Source organism: Callithrix jacchus, chromosome 14, assembly GCF_049354715.1.
Source record: "Callithrix jacchus isolate 240 chromosome 14, calJac240_pri, whole genome shotgun sequence".
Lineage (NCBI taxonomy): Eukaryota > Metazoa > Chordata > Mammalia > Primates > Cebidae > Callithrix > Callithrix jacchus.
In genome coordinates this window covers 41,186,478-41,203,062 of record NC_133515.1, presented here as the reverse complement: position 1 = coordinate 41,203,062, position 16,585 = coordinate 41,186,478, and the positions used below count along the sequence as shown (strand labels likewise).

General features: G+C 43.8%; 1 protein-coding gene across 9 annotated transcripts in view; it reads left to right on the top strand.

Annotated features, from left to right (window-relative positions):
* SFXN5 (sideroflexin 5) overlaps positions 1-16,585 on the top strand; it is a 128,615-nt gene that overhangs the window by 35,837 nt on the left and 76,193 nt on the right. For all 9 annotated transcript variants that reach the window (XM_054245301.2, XM_035272285.3, XM_035272286.3 and 6 more), the window contains exons 4-6: positions 8,940-8,966; positions 9,574-9,628; positions 11,899-11,924. In XM_054245301.2, coding sequence (XP_054101276.1) covers positions 8,940-8,966; positions 9,574-9,628; positions 11,899-11,924 — 108 coding nt within the window. The remainder of the gene's footprint in view (positions 1-8,939; positions 8,967-9,573; positions 9,629-11,898; positions 11,925-16,585) is intronic.

Sequence of the window (16,585 nt, the reverse complement as noted above, 5' to 3'; positions counted from 1 at the left end):
GCCTCATTTGACCTCTCATCAAAGTCTTTATATCCCAGGATGATCCTCCCCTGTCACTTGTTCTCAGGATTGGCTTATAAAACTTAAAACTAGCAACCGACTCTTGGCTTGTGGGTGGTAACTTCCTTGCTGACATTTTTGCATCCAACGTTTAACCCCTTAAAGTCAACGTTTAATCCAGCAGGTCCCAGGGAAAACCCTAGACCCAAGGAGTCAGACCTGAGTCCTTGTCCTGTTCTCCCTCTAAGCTGGGCCTGATATCATACACCATAAGACAGGAAGGGGCCCTGGAGAGACTTGCTTCTACCTCCTGTCCCTGCTTCTGCCTAATTTAAAAACAATACAAGTCTAAGCTGTGAGGTAACTTGCACAGGCAGACTATGTAAGTTAGTGACAGAGGGTCAAAGTCCATGATCCTGACTGTTGTCACTGCAGCCTGGAGATGGGATCAGCCCAAACAAGATCAGATCATGACTAGGAATTTTTGTTGAAAATGGAGATGTTCCTCCTACCTCACCCCAAAACCTCTGAGGCTGATGTGTTGTCAGGTGCCTCAAAAAGAGCCTCAAGCACTACTTTAGCTTCCATTTCTTTCTTTCTTCCCTGGAAATCTTTCCCTGATATCACTGGAGGCAGTTTCCTATAACCCCGAATGGGTTATATTCATTAAAGTGATACTAGCTGCTATAACAAAAAGATCCCCAAATGCACTAGCTTAAATGAGACAGTTTATTTCTCTCCTGTGTAACAGCTCAAGTTCCAGGTGGGCAAGTCGCTCCGCTCCGCAGGATCATTCAGGGACCCAGGCTCCTTACATCACCTTCCTCTACCATCTCTTTGTGTATTGTGCTATCTTCATGGCTGAGACTGGACTGTAGCCACATTCTCGCACTGGCTCACAGCAAGGGGATAGAAAGCATGGAGGGGGAGGCACTGGCCTGGAAAAGGCACATTACTTCCCCTCAGATGCCACTGGGAGTCTCAGCCACATGGACAAACCTCATTGCAAAGGAGGATGGGAAATGTGTAGCAGGCCAGCCACTTGCCAGCTTCTGTTCCATGACTATGGACAACAGGAGATAGATTTTATTGGACAGTTTGTGGTCTGTGCCATAAGGGTCCATAAAGGGTTTGGAATTTGTGCATCTTCTATTATATTTTTCTAGTAGTTACCTTTAATTTTTAAACAAATATTTTAAAGTAGGTAATGTATGAACAAGATACAGAATTCTAAAGGTATCTTAAAAAATAGTTTTGTTTTTTTTTTTTAAACCTCTCTCTTTTTCTCTCCCCCAGTTGCCCATTTTCCCTCCCTAATCATTGGTTTCTTTTGTATTATGCCAGAGATAGCTGTATAATTTATCCTTTTTCTTTCAATGCTCACAATATAATAACTCCAGTGAAATTCACCAGAGCATGGTTTGTAATAGCAGAAAGATAAGACAGTCACAAAAGAATAAGTACCGTGTGATTCCACTTATATGAGATACCTAGTGTAGTGAATGTCATGGAGACAGAAAACAGTGGTTTCCAGGAGCTGGAGAAGGGAGGAATGCATTGGTCGCATTTAATGGGTAGAGAATTGCAGGTGGGGAACTTGCGGTGTTTTGGAGATGGTTGGTGGTGATGGCTGCCCATGTTGTGAACATACTTAATGCCAGAGAACTGTATACTTAAAAATGGTTAAGATGGTGAATTTTATGTTATGTATATTTTACCACAATGAGAAATGAGAAATAGCTTAAAAGTCCATCAATAGGAGACAGTTTATGAAATATTCAGTCTGGGCAGGGTGGCTCACACCTGTAATCCCAGCACTTTGGGAGGCTGAGGTAGGAGGATTGCTTGATGCCAGGAGTTCGTGACCAGCCTGTTCAATGTAGGCGAGATCCTGTCTCTACAACAACAACAACAACAGCAACAATACACACACACACACATATATTTGTTCATTCATTCAAGGATTTTGGTTGGACAAATGAGACTGTTTTCTGTGCACTGATGTGGAAAGATCTCCAATATATATGACGTGCCTGAGGGGCAGAACAGTGCAGTGGTAAGCTAGCCTTTAGAGATGGAGGCATGTGGTAGTTAAGGGTAGGGACTCTGGAGCCAGACTGCTTGGGTTCAAATCCCAGTGCTGTGAGACTTTGTTTGTTTGTTTGTTTGATTTTAGCTTTGTTTTGTTTTGTTTTTTTGAAACAGTTTCACTCCTGTCGCCTAGGCTGGAGGACAATGGTATGATCTCAGCTCACTGCAGCCTCCGTTTCTTGGGCTCAGGCAATTTTCCTGCCTCAGCCTCCCAGGGAGCTGAGACTACAGGCATGCACCACTGCGCCTAGCTAATTTTTGTGTTTTTTCTAGAGATGGGATTTTACCATGTTGCCCAGGCTGGTCTCAAAACTCCTGAGCTCAAGTGAGCCGCCTGCCTCAGCCTCCCAAAGTGCTGAGATTACAGGTCTGAGCCATGGCGCCCAGTCTTCTTTGGGGCTTTGGGCAAGTCACTTAATCTCTCTGAGCCTCAGTTTTCACATCTATAAAAATGAGAGATATATTAATCCCAACCTTCTAGAGTTGTTGAGGGGATTAAATAAGTGAATAAGTCACTCTGGCCAACTTCAGATGTTGATGCGCTCCAGTGCGGGGGAAACCCAGATGAGGAGGCCTGGATGCCTGTCTCCGTCCTGCCACCGGGCCCTGGGCCCTGGCTTAGTCAGGTAGTTTCTCCGAGATGCCTTACCTAGTCTAAAGGGCATCTGTTTACCTCCTAGGCATTTGGGGGATAAAACAATAGAGATGAAGTTAAAATTTGAAAGATGATTAAATCCTTGAAAAAAATAATGCTCATTTGAATTGCTTCCCTCTATTTTAGGCAAAACTATTGAGCACGTTCTATGAGTCAAATATTTTATATATACATATGTCATTTAACGCTTAGTGTTAGTCAGATTGAGCCAAATGTTAGTACAAATAACGCCCAGGTTTCAGGGGCTGAACACAGTCAGGTCTGTTTCTCATTCACGTCTGACTCCATTGCAACTCAGGGACCTGGCAGAGGCCAAAGATGATGCCAAGATGCCTCCTTTCACTCATGTCTTCTAGTGTCTCACTGTCCTCCACTGGATCCTCTGTGGGAAGCTCCAGGGACAGGGCTGGAACAGGCAAATGTCATTTCCACCCACAGTCAATTAGCCAGCACCCAGTCCCAGGAGGCCACTTGACTGTGGGGGACGCTGGGAAGTATAGGCTTAGCTGTGTACCCATAAATGCAGACTGCTAGGGCACCCTCCCTTACAACAACTCATGTTACTGATGGAGAACCAGCCACTGAGGCAAAGTGATTTGCTTGGGGCCACACATGCAGTAAGTGATAGAGCCAGGATTTGTCCCCTCTCTCTTTTTCATTGTATCCTCATGTCTGTCTGCTCTGGAGATGGTAGAGTGTTTAAAAATTTCTTTAGTTCCTGCATTGTCTCCTTTCCTCAGAATTCCTTTTTCTTCCAGAATTCCTTTTCTATGTGTAGGCTCACTGAGCAATGATCTGTTTCATTGGGGTCCTCCAAATATCAGTATTTCTAGGCGGAGCTGACTATGTCATGCTCAATGCAAAATAGAAATGCAAGACCCTTGTTCAAAAAACAGAAAGAAGCTTTTCCTTCCTTTCTGAGTTCTCTCTCTCCCCTCATTTTCTCTCTACCTGGCAAGGTATTTTTTTATTTGCTATTTAATGTTTTTCTTCCTTAGTCACAGGGGACACTCTTGGGACAAGTGCAGACCCTCACAGGCACCCGAAGTCCTGCCTCACAACTTGGTGCATGGGGTCCTCCCTGTGCCCAGCTCTCTGACAGGAATAGAAGGTGCAGCAGCCTCTGGGTGGCCAAGAACCCAGTTCAGGGAAGTGGCTGAGGTAGTGGGAGGCAGGACCACGTGTGAGCTGAGGCTCCAGGCCACCAGCACATGCTGCATTGTTCCACTGGGCTTAACTTATAAAGTGCAAACTCCTCACTTAACATCAGGGATATGTTCCGAGAAATGCATCATTAGGTGATTTTGTCATTATGGGAACATCAGAAGAGTGCACTTACACAAACCTAGATGGTAGAGCCTACTCCACACCTAGGCTGTATGGGCTAGCCTCTTGCTTCTGGGCCACACACCTGGACAGCATGTTACTCTACTCTACACCTAGGCTGTATGGGATAGCCTGTTGCTCCTGGGCCACATACCTGGACAGCATGTTATTCTACTCCACACCTAGGCTGTATGGGATAGCCTGTTGCTCCTGGGCTATACACCTGGACAGCATGTTATTCTACTGAATACTGTAGGCAATTGGAACACATGGTATTTGTGTATCTAAACATAGACAAGGTATAGTAAAAATACGATATAAAAGATTAAAAAGATGGGGCTGGGCAGGGTGGCTCATGCTTGTAATCCTAATACTTTGGGAGGCTGAAGTGGGAGGATTGCTTGAGCCCAGAAGTTGGAGACCAGCCTGGGCAACATAGGGAGACCATAGTTCTACAAAAACACACAAAAAATTAGCTAGTGTGATGGCACACACCTGTGTGCCCATAAATGCTGACTGCCAGGGCACCCTCCCAGGACTACAGTAGCTGGAACTAGCTGTAGTCCCAGCTAGTCCCAGTTTCTCAGGAGGCTGAGGTGGGAGGATTGCTTGAGCTGGAGAGGTGGAGGCTGCAGTGAGCTGTGATGATACCACTGCACTCCAGCCTGGGTGACAGAGCAAGCCCTGTCAAAAGAAAAAAAAAAAGAAAACAGTGCACCTTCATAGAACACTTACCATGAATGGAGCTTGCAGGACAGGGAGTTGCTCTGAGTGAGTTAGTGAGTGCTCTGTGAATGTGAAGGCCTAGGACATGACTGTATACTACTGTAGACTTTATAAACCTGTATCCTTGGGCTGCACTAAATTTATTTAAAATTTTTTCTCTCTTCAAAATAAATTAACCTTAGCTTACTGTAACTTTACTTCATAAACTTGTAAATTTTTAAAACTTTTTGACTCTTTTGTAATAACACTTAGCTTAAAACATACACATACTGTACAACTGTACAGAAAAATTCTTGTCCATAAGCTCTTTTCTATTTTTAAACATTATTACTTTTTTAATGTTTTTGTTAAAAAGTAAGACACACTCATATTATCCTAGGCCTACATGCAGTCAAGATCATTAATATCATTGTCTTTTACCTCCATATCTTGTCCCATTGGAAAGTCTCTAGGGACAGTAATATGCTGGAGCTATCATCTCCTATGATAACTATGCCTCTTTCTGGAATACCCCCCTGAAGGGCCTGCCTGAGGCTGTTTTAGTTTTTTTTTTTTTTTTTAAGATAAGTAGAAGGTATATACTCTATAATAATAAGAAGTAACTGGGCACTGTGGCTCACGCCTTTAATCCCAGCACTTTGGGAGGCTGAGGCAGGCAGATCACCTGAGGTCAGGAGTTTGAGACTAGCCTGGCCATCACGGTGAAACCCCATCTCTACTAAAAATACAAAAATAAGCTGGTTGTGGTGGCACACCCCCCTGTAATCCCAGCTATTCAGGAGGCTGAGGCAGGAGAATGGCTTGAACCTGGGAGGCGGAGGTTGCAGTGAGACAAGATGGTTGCACTCCAGCCTGGGCAACAAGAGCATCTCAAACTCTGTCTCAAAAATAATAATAGTATTAATAATAATAATAATAGAAAGCATGGCATAGTAAACATAAACCAGTAACATTGTCTATTATTGTCAGGTGTTGTGTATCATACATATATAGGTGCTAGACAGCAATGCAGTAGATTAGTTTATACCAGCATTACCACAAATGTGAGTAATGCATTGTACTGTGACTTCAGGACAGCCACGAGGTCACAGGCCATAGGAATTTTTCAGCTCTCTTGTAATCCTAGGGGACCACTATTGTATATGTGGTCTGTCATTGACCAAAATGTCCGTAGGTGGCAATGTCTGTATTAAAGTCAAGACAGCAACCATGTTGGGTGAGGTGGCTCACACCTATAATCCCAGCTACTGAGGAGGCTGAGGCAAAAGAATAACTTCAACCTGGGAGGTGGAGTTTGCAGAGGGTGGAGATAATGCCACTGCACTCCCGCCTAGGTGACAGAGTGAGACTCTGTCTCAAAAAAAAAAAAAAAAAAAAAAACAGCAACCACACAGTATCAGACCACTGGACTGGAAGGGGGACCTCCTTCTCAGCATTGTGCTAATGGCCTGTTCATGACCCAGCCTTCTTAGTGGGTCATTTCTCTGGGAGCCTTTCTGTTTCCCTGGAGGAGGTGTCTCCATCCTCCTGCCCGTGGTGTCCTGGAAGCTGGACGAAAATGGGCTCCTTGAGAGATGTGTATTCAGCACTCAGACCCTTGCCTGGCCCCCTGGTCCCCCTCTGCCTGTAACCATGTCTGGGCTGTGCTGATTCAGCTTCTCTGGAGAATAAACCTCCATCACCTGGGTGGGGACTTTGGGCCTTTCTGGTCCGTGCACAGGGACATTTGCAACCTCTCTCCCTGTTTTCTGGCCCTGCCACGTGCCCCTTTGCAGTGTCTGGAGGGTCTAGTTGGGCTGAGCCCACTCACTTCCCACTGAGCATGTGGGGGGCACTTCCACCCTCTGCAGCAATGCCGACCGCTCACCTCTTCATCAGCTCACCACCTTTCAAAGATGTGTGACATCTTCCGCCTACTATCATGTCCCCTTCCTCCCTGAGGGGGTTTTCAGCTGGTTTATTCTTCTGCTGTTCTTTTATCGAGGATTTGGGAAGAAAAGATGAAACTGTGCATTGGCCTCACTGTGCCTTACCAGAAGTCAACTTAAGTCTAGGGTCTACGTCTGTTTTAGAAGATGATATTCCTTCATGAGGCACATATTGAGCACCTACTGTGCGCTAAGCCCTGTGGGGATGGGACATGCTAGGAGACAGTGCTGAAGAGCCGGTTCCTGCCTCTGAGTGGCCTGACTGTGAATCCAGAGGGGAGAGGATACAGAAGGTTATGACTGAGGGAAAGGGTGTGGGGTGTCAGAAGTCTGTACACAGGGCCTGGGGTGGCACCAGGGACAGAACCCAGACTTGAGGGTTCACTTCAGGAAGGTGCTTACTGAGCAGAGAGGGGAGGATCAGCCTTTTATTTTTATTTCCTTTTTTTTTTTTTTAATAATCTCTTTGCTGTTAGGTTCTCACTTAACCTTTGTGGTAGAAGTGATTCTACTTTTGGCTTTTCTCTCATCAGCCCCCCTCTGTTCCCCAATTATTATTTTTTAAAAATCAACTGCTTCTAATCTGCCTGGGTCTGGAATAGCAGACAATCAAGTGTGTTGGAAATGTGTCTAAAATAAGAGTTAATTAGGCTGTGAAATAAGGTTTGAGGGACTCAGCTGTGAGTAAAATGCATAAACTTTAATGTATCAATTTTATAACTTCTATTTTTACTACCCAGTAGCCTTCTTAACTTCTGCAGCTTAATTTATGTTCCAGATGACCAACATTGCCATATACATGCGGCATAACAACCATTCTATTATAAAACTTTAAACATCAGCTGCTGTCTGTATCTTTCTTCTATCCCCATAGCCTTCTTTCTCCGTTAAAAAAATATACCAAGCCTTTGGTTTGCCCATGGTATAAATTTTTTATTTTTTATTTTTAAGACAGGGTCTCGCTCTGTCATCCAGGCTGGAGTGCTGTGGCACAGTCATGGTTCACTGCAGCCTCTACCTCCTGGGCGCAAGTGTTCTCCTTGCCTCAGTCTACTGAGTAGCTGGGTCCACAGGCACATGCCACCACGCCTGCTAATTTTTAAATTTTTTTTGTAGAGATGGGGTCTCCCTTTGTTGCCTAGGGCAGACTGATTCCGGCCTTGGTGATTCTCTTGCTTTGGCCTCCCAAAGTGTTGCGACTACAGGCATGTGCCACTGTGCCTGGCCCCCAGCCCACAGTGTAAATTTTTATTTACCATGTTTCTTTGATTTGAAAAGGCCTACTTTATCACATTATAACATCTGTAAAATGAAATAAGTCTTTTAATTGATGGGGGTCTTGATATTACATCATAGTTTTCTTTTGTATGTGGCACATAATAGTGTATGTTTGGATCAGTGGTGTCTTAGATTCAATGCAATACAGTATTTAGGTCATTTGAAGGGATTGACAAATTATTCTGTTTCTCCAACCTGTCTCTGTGCTGGAAAGAGACAACCTCATCATCATTTGAAAGGAAGTTTTTTTCTTCCTACAGCCTTCTTATAATAACAGTAAGCATAATAATGCCAACAACAGTAAGCACTTATGAGCACATGATACTGGGCTGACACTGCTCTGAGAGCTTCCCATTCACCTCTTAAATGACTCTGTGTTAGAGGTGTGGCTATTATGCCCATTCCACAGATGAGGAAACTGAGGCTGAGAGGTAGAAGTGGCACAGCAGGGAATCCAGGCTATCTCTGAAGAAATTGTATATACTCTGCTGCCACTAGTGATTCTGGGAGACAGTTAAAGTATCTTCATTTAAATCAGAGGGTTTTTTTTTTTTTTTACTTAGTTTATTAAACTAATAAATCACAGGTTTTTACCCACTTATGACTTAGAGTCAACTAGGGAGCTTTAGGAAAATGCTGAAAAAATTCTCCAAGGAATTCTCGAGTGTAGGCAGAGTCAAGAACCCCTGGCTTAATTGATCCACCTGAGGTCCCCTAGCTCTGCCATTCTGGGGCCTCTCTGGCCCTTACTATCTGATGCCACACCTCTCGGATAGGACAGCTGCCCAGTGTGGGCTGGCAGGGACAGCCCAAGCCTCTTATGCTTTTGCAGCTGAATCCCTTGGTTAGAAAACATGGGTGGGAAACCTTAAACCGATATGTGCTTTTAATTTTTGTTCTTTGTTTTCTTTTTCCTTTCTCTCTCTTTCTCCCAGCTCTGGAGTGCACAGAAAATCAAGCAGGTAATCCAGTTTTGGATTCTTTATTTCCTTCTTCATGCTATCCTGGACTCCACCCTGCCCTGTCCCAGGGATTTAATGGAAGCCCCTCCTCCCATGGCTCTTCTGCTCTCACATTTGCCCTTGGCCCCCTCACCCCTTCCTCCTCCTCGGGCCCCCAAGGGCCAGAGTCTGTGAAGCCTGGAGCTCAGGCCAGGCTGGCCTTTCCCTGGGTTCTCTGAGCTCTGGGAAAAGACAGGGCTCTGCCCACAAAATCCTTCTTATGTGCCTACCATGTGACAGGCATGGGGGTAGAGGGCCTGTCAGGTAGACATGATCCTGTTCCCCATGGACTTTTGCTCTCCCTTACATTCAGCTTTTAGGGTAAGTCAGGAGGAGGGGTGTTGTCTGTTTATGGCCCATGTTTTGGTATTCTCTTGCCTTGAGTGGTATAAAGGCCTCACTGACAACAAGGCAACATACAGCCACTATGTCTGAATCTTCCCAGGGAAGTTGTCCTCTTCCCTCCTTCCTCCCCAATACCTCTGCTTGTCTTCCTCTTCCCTCCTCTTCCCCCTTCCCGCTCCCTGCATCCCTGTCTCCACCCATTCTCTGTTCTCACTTTTGCCAGGCTATTCTACACCCGGACACCAATGAGAAGATCTTCATGCCCTTTAGAATGTCAGGTAAGCTCCTGGGGCCCTTCTGGTTCTGGTCAGCCTGGGGTGCTTATTCCGGTCACAGTTCCAGGAGCGGCCAGATGTGTTGGCCTAAGGATGGGACACAGCCTGTCAAAATTGTGGCCACATTTGCACCTACACGTTCACCTCAGCTCAACCATACAAGACGCTGGCCAGGCCTCAGAATCCTCTATGGAGCTTGCCTGCCTTTTCTGCATGAGCAGTTGGGGTGGAGCCAGGGCTTCCACAGGTGAATCTGGTTGTCCCTGCCACCACCCACGCCACATCACTCAGCACCCACTAGGACAGCCTCAGTTATGCCTCCATAAGCAAGCCCTGGCGTCTACAAGTCATTCCCCATCTCTTATCCATGCATAACCTGCTGTTTCCTTCGAAGTCATGCTCCCTGCCCTGCCCCTTTTAGGCAGCCAGTCTCCAGCTTAATTTTCTGTTCTCTGATCGAGCAATGAGCTCTCCCTTCCCTTCAGAATGGATGCACTGTTATTGCACTGCTGTGCACATACAGAAGGTGGGATTCCTGTTCTGTGGAGACCAGTGGGCAGAGTGGGAGACAGGATCCCTACCCCAGGAAGTCCTGTGGTCACTGAAGGGGCAGCTGTGTGTATGTGGGCTCTAGGGCTTAGAAAGCACTGGCATGTACACGAGCTGGGCTGGCATGCTTATCTCCCCAACGGTTCTGAGAGTCACTGCAGCGTCACACTCATGGGTGTGCTGATGCATCCTCCTTGCCATTTCTCAGTGCAGTGGGATGCACCCATCTTGAGTGATAAGGGTGGGATGGGAGGGTACTACTGCTGCTGCCTTGGGAAGGCCTCAGGGGGCTGGAGAAAGGCAGTCTCAGTCAAATGGGTCAGTCAGGCTCCCCACCCCCAGAGAGCCTGACCTCATTGTGAGCAACAAAATAAACAACCAGGGAATGGATGGACATGTGATGTTATTGTGTAAACTGGGGCAGTGAGTGCCCTGTGACCCCCTTGCTTTGTCATGTCAAAACTCCAAGGCTCTGAGCATTTTTTTTTTCTTAATATTTGAAACAGAGTCTCACTCTGTTGCCCAGACTGGAGTGCAGTGGCATGATCTCTGCTCATTGCAGCCTCCACTGCCCAGATTCAAGCAATGCCTAAGCCTCCTGAGTAGCTGGGACTGCAGGCACATACCACCATGCCTGGCTAATTTTTGTATTTTTTAGTAGAGACGGGTTTTCACCATGTTGGCCAGGCTGGTCTTGAACTCCTGACCTCAAATGATCCATCTGCTTCAGTTTCCCAAAGTGCTGGCAAGGGCTCTGAGCATCTTACAGTTGTGGTTGTAGACACCCCCAGTCCCTATACCCGGCATAGCAGGCTCTCACCCTGAGCCTGGCTTCACTTGTAAATCCTGACCTTTTTGAGTCATGCATTTCTCTGAGGCCCCAGTCAAATTCTGGTTCTCTCCCCAGAGAGCAGTGATTCTCTCCCCAGCGAGCAGTGAGTAGGAGAGCGATGGCTCATGTGTGTGCATGATTATGCACACTCAGGATGCAAAGTTTGACTTGAGATGTAAGTCAGATAAGCCCGATCCCGCTGTCCAGCCACTGCTCACTGGTTGCCACGGTTAGAGGCGACCACTGACAGCAGTTGGGGCTGTGGAGGGAGCCTTGCCTGGGGACTGAGATCAGTGAGGAGGCCATACCCAGGGCCTGGCTGCACTTCACCTTTGCTCCCTACTGAGCCACTGGGGATGCCACAGATTTAAGAAGCTCTGGCACTTAGAGGTGCATGGCTCAGATGGGGAGGGAATTTTCTTTCCATAAATGGCCATGATGCTGGGGAAGTAAGGGCCTGTGTTAGAAAGACAAGCTGAGGGAAGAAGGAAGACATTCTGGGGTCCTTGGAGGATGTTCAGCTTCACGTAGTGAGTGTGCCCAGGGGTGTCATGCCTCACAGGAAATCGTAGGAGGATCACCACATGTGGAGCGGTGGTGCCTGAGGCAGCGGCAGCCCTGCCTGCAGGAACAGGCCTCTGGGTTCCAGTGGAGAGTGAAAGCTGCCTGGCCAAAGACAGCAGAGAAGAGGAGGCTGGGGACACCGGGGACCCTCTGCCCCGGGGAGGGCTGAGCTGGGAAATGATCTGTGAAATTGGAGATGCCTCCCACCTAACTGACCTGAGCCCCTTTGTCAGGACCATTGACGGCCTCAGACCTAACCTGGAAGCTCCTGGATATCTCAGGTGAGATTTGGGTGGTTAAGGCCTGACTCTTTTTTTCTTGTTCACAGGTTACATTCCTTTTGGGACACCAATTGTAAGTGTTACCTTCAAAGGATTTTCTTTTACAAAATTATTTTAAATGTCTAATGTTACATTATTGCTCACAGATATTTGACTGAGTTGTTGATTCAGGATAAATCAATTCCTGGAGGGAAATTACCAAATAAAATAATATGTATTTCTTACTGTGTTTCTTGATGCTGATTGGCAAACCTCTTTTCATAAAAAGCCTGATGACTTAAATCCAGTGTGGAATTGAAATTGCCTTCTTCTCTGTACGTTTTCTGTCCCCAGTGTTGTCATTTGCACCTGCTGGTCATAGAGAAGTTTTCTCAAAGAACTTGGGAAGTAGGAGTGGAAGCATGCCTTCTGAAAAATCTAAGTTTAAAATTAATTCAGAAAGAATTTTCAGCATTTTTTTTTGTTCAGTTTTAGAATCAGGATTATGTTTACTCTTTATTTTTATTGGAATGAAACATACAGAAAGGTGCATTCATCATAAATGTATAGCTTGGTAAATTTTCAAAAAGCAAGCATATCCAGTAAACATCATTTAGATAAGGAATCAGTCTAGTATCCTCCCAAGTAGTGAGCTACTTCAGCCAGCTCACTTAAAGATTCAGAACTTCATCAGCATCTCAGAAAGCTCACATGTGTCCTTCTCAATCATAGTCCCCATAGGAAATCACTTTTCTGACTTTTGTATTTTAGTTTTGCTTGTTATTGAACTTTATATAAATGAAATCATCAGCATGTGCTTTTTTTGTGTCTGGCTGCTTTTACTCCATATTGTGAGATTTGTTCATATTGTTATCTGTAATGTTTATTCTTTTTTCATTGCTATATAATATTCCATTGCCATAAAAATTCAGAATTTCTTTATACTACTGTTGGTGAACATTTGAGTTTTTCTAGTTTTGGGTTTACAACAAATAGTGCTGTTTTGAACATGCTTATACAAGTCTTTTAGTGGATATATGCCCTCATTCCTCTTTGATATAGACCTAGGAGACTAAATTAAAACAGGTAACAACTATAATAAATGCAATGTGTGATCTGAGAATGGATCTGGGTTGGAGCAGGTGGTGTGTAAAGTGTATTGCAGTTTCTTAGAATGCTAAAGGTGCACTTATGATATGACCAGATAACCCTACTTTTAGGTATTGATCTAAGATAAATGAATGTTTGTCTGCACAAAGATCTGTATGTGAATGTTTATAGTAGCGTTTTTCACATTAGTCTAAAACTGGAAGCAGACAAAAATGACCAACAGATGTTGAAACTACTGGGTAAAGAACTAATTGAGAACAGAATATTTGCCTAGTCTCAAATTTTTCTATAGCTATTATAGATATTATTGCTTCTATGTTAATAATAGTTGGCATCCTCTTGAGTTTCCCTTCTGCCTCTTTCTTTAATATTTTCTTGAAACTATCAATATTTAGATACTGTTAATACAGTCTTTGTGTGTTTTTTTATTCAGTAGTTAAAAATTTACGCCTGTCATTATTTTGATATGCAAATTGGGCCACTTTTGACCCAACCTTAAAGCAGTTTCTCTATTTGACATGTCCCCTTAGTCTTTGAGAGCTTCAGTACTCTCTGACACAACAGGATATTCTAGGTTCATCTTTTCTTTCCCCTCCCCTTTCTCTCCTCTTCTCCTCCCCTTCCCCTCTTTTCTTTCCTCTCTTTCCCTCCCTCCCTCCCTCCCTCCCTCCCTCCCTCTCTGTCTTCCTTTCTTTTTTGTTCATTTTTCTTTTATTTTGTCTCACTCTGTCACGCAGGTTGGAGTCCAGTGGCAGGATCGTGGCTCACTGAAGCCTCAAACCCCTGGGATCCTCTTGCCTTAGCCTCCCGACTAGCTAGGACTGCAGGCATGTGCCACAATGCCCAGCTAACTTCTAAAAAATTTTTTGTAGAGATGGAGTCTTATTATGTTGCCCAGCCTTGTCTTGAACTCCTGAGAGAAAGTATCTTCCCACCTCAGCTTCCTGAAGTGCTGAGATTACAGATTTGTCTGTACAATACTTTCTTTGCCCCCAGCCTAGAAAAATTGATTTCTCCAAGGAGCCCTATTTCCTTCTGGAGGGAAATGATACTTAGAAACCAAGATCTTGATGCTAGGTGTACTCATTGTTACTGAAGTGTCATTGCTTCTAGCGTTCTTAGAACTAAGAGATACAGCTTTTAAAACTTCATGAGTTTATACTAATACCTCTAATTCCCATCAGACATCTCAGTGTTCATTTGTTCTCCCATTTCATATTTGAATCTCCCTTCTCCCTGAATGAGAATCTAACAATATTTTTACTCACTTGCTAAATCTTACAGATAAGAGTTTTCAGAATTGCTACACCAGTATTGCTCTCAAAATACATATTAACTAAAGCCTACGATTTCTTTTTTTTTTTTTTTTTTTTGAGGGAAAAAGAGAAGAAGAAGGGGAAAAAAAGAAAAAGAGGGAAAAAGGAATATTACTTCATTCCTAAAATGGGTTTCAATAATGGCCGATCAATATTTTGAGTGTTTAAAGTGGTTAATGCATATTTTATGTGTTTAAAATGGAGACCTCTATTGTGTTTATTTGTTCTGGCTCTGAGTTCAAGTCCTGGATATCATTATCAATTTGTTGTCTTGTTGAATCTAAATCTCATTATGTGTCTTATGTATCTGGGTGTTAAGATCTCTTATTGTTGCATTAATCCTTTTACCCTTGCATCCTTGTAGCTTTGAAATCTATTTTATTAAGTGTGAGAATTGCAACTCCTGCTTTTTATTTATTTATTTTTGCTCTCCATTTGGTCGGTGAGTTTTTTTCCATCCCCTTGTTTTGAGTCTTTGTATATCTTTAGATATATCGTTAGATTTTTGTGGATAATGTATATTTTGTGTGTTTAAAATGGAGAGCTCTATTGAGTTTATTTGTTCTGGATCTTAGTTCCAGTCCTGGATATCGTTATCAATTTTCTGTCTCGTTGAATCTAAATCTCATTATGGGTCTTATGTATCTGGGTGTTAAGATCTCTTATTATTACATTAATCCTTTTATCCTTGTATCCTTGTAGCTTTGAAATCTATTTTGTCAAATGTGAAAATTGCAACTCCTGCTTTTTATTTATTTATTTTTGCTCTCCATTTGGTTACTTTTTTTTTCCAACCCTTTATTTTGAGTCTATGTATATCTTTGGATATACCGTTAGATTTTGTCTGTATCTTTTGATTGGGAGATTTGGTCGATTTAAATTTAGGGTTGCTGCCGTTTGATATTAACTGGCTATTTTGTCCTTTTGTTGATAAAAATTCTTCTTTATGTTAATGCTCTTTACTTTTTGGTGTATTTTTAGAAAGGGTCATACTGGTTGTTCCTTTCTGTGTATAGTGCTTCTTTTAGAAGTTCTTGTAAAGCAGGCCTGGTGGTAATAAAATCTCTGAGTACTTGCTTGTTCCTAAAAAATTTTATTTTTCCTTCAAATGTAAAGCTTAAATTGGCAGGATATGAAATTCTGGGCTGAAAGTTCTGTTGATTAAGTATATTGAATATTGGCCCCCACTCTCTTCTAGCTTGTAGGGTTTCCGTTGAGAGATCTGCTGTAAGCCTAATAGGCTTACCTTTATGGGTAACTTGATCTTTCTCTCTGGCTGCCCTTAATATTTTCTCCTTCGTTTCGATCTTGGTGAATCTAACGATTATGTGCCTTGGGGTTGTTCTTCTTGAGGAATATCTTTGTGGTGTTCTCTGTATTGCCTGGGGTTGAATAGTGTCCTGCTTTGCTAAATTAGGAAAATTTTCCTGGATAATGTCCTAGAGAGTATTTTCCAGCTTGAATTCATTCTCTCCGTCACATTCAGGTACACCAATCAAGCGTATATTAGTTCTTTTCACATAGTCCCATATTGCTTGGAGACTTTGCTCATTCCTTTTTATCCTTTTTTCTCTATTCTTGTCTTGTTGTTTTGTTTCATTAAGTTGATCTTCAACCTCTGATACCCTTTCTTCTGCTTGATCCATTCGGCTGTTTAAGCTTGTACATATTTCACTAAGTTCTCGTGTTGTATTTTTCAACTCCATAAGTTCATTTGTATTCCTCTCTATATTGTCTATTCTTTTCAACATTTCATCGAACCTTTTTTCCAAGTTCTTAGTTTCTTTACATTGGGTTAGAACAAGTTCCTTTAACTCCCAGAAGTTTCTTATCATCCACCTTTTAAAGCCTACTTCAGATAATGGAACACAGTCCTTTTCCATCAGGGCTTGTTCCGTTACTGATGAGTCCTTTTCCATCAGGGCTTGTTCGGTTGCTGATGAGTCCTTTTCCATCAGGGCTTGTTCCGTTGCTGATGGGTTCTGATTTTGAGTATACTCGGCCTTCTTAGGCTGTTTTTTCCCCTTCATTGTAGATGAACCGCCTTTCTAATTCGTTTTCTGAGTCGACGTCCGACTTATTGATTCCCAGTGCTGGGATTCGAGCAACCCACTGTGGCAGCCTAAATAGCAGCGGTGAGACTGATGGTGCTCTTCTGCCCGGGAATCTCTGGTCTGGCTTCCCTCTTGAGTCCGCAACAAGCGGCTCTGAGTTCCCGGAGCTCCAAACTCCGGTCAGTAGGGGAAGCAGTCCCGTTGGCTCTGCATGAAGAGCTGCTGCGCCGAGACGCCGGCAAAACCGCTGCGGCGGCCACAAGAGTCACGCTGGC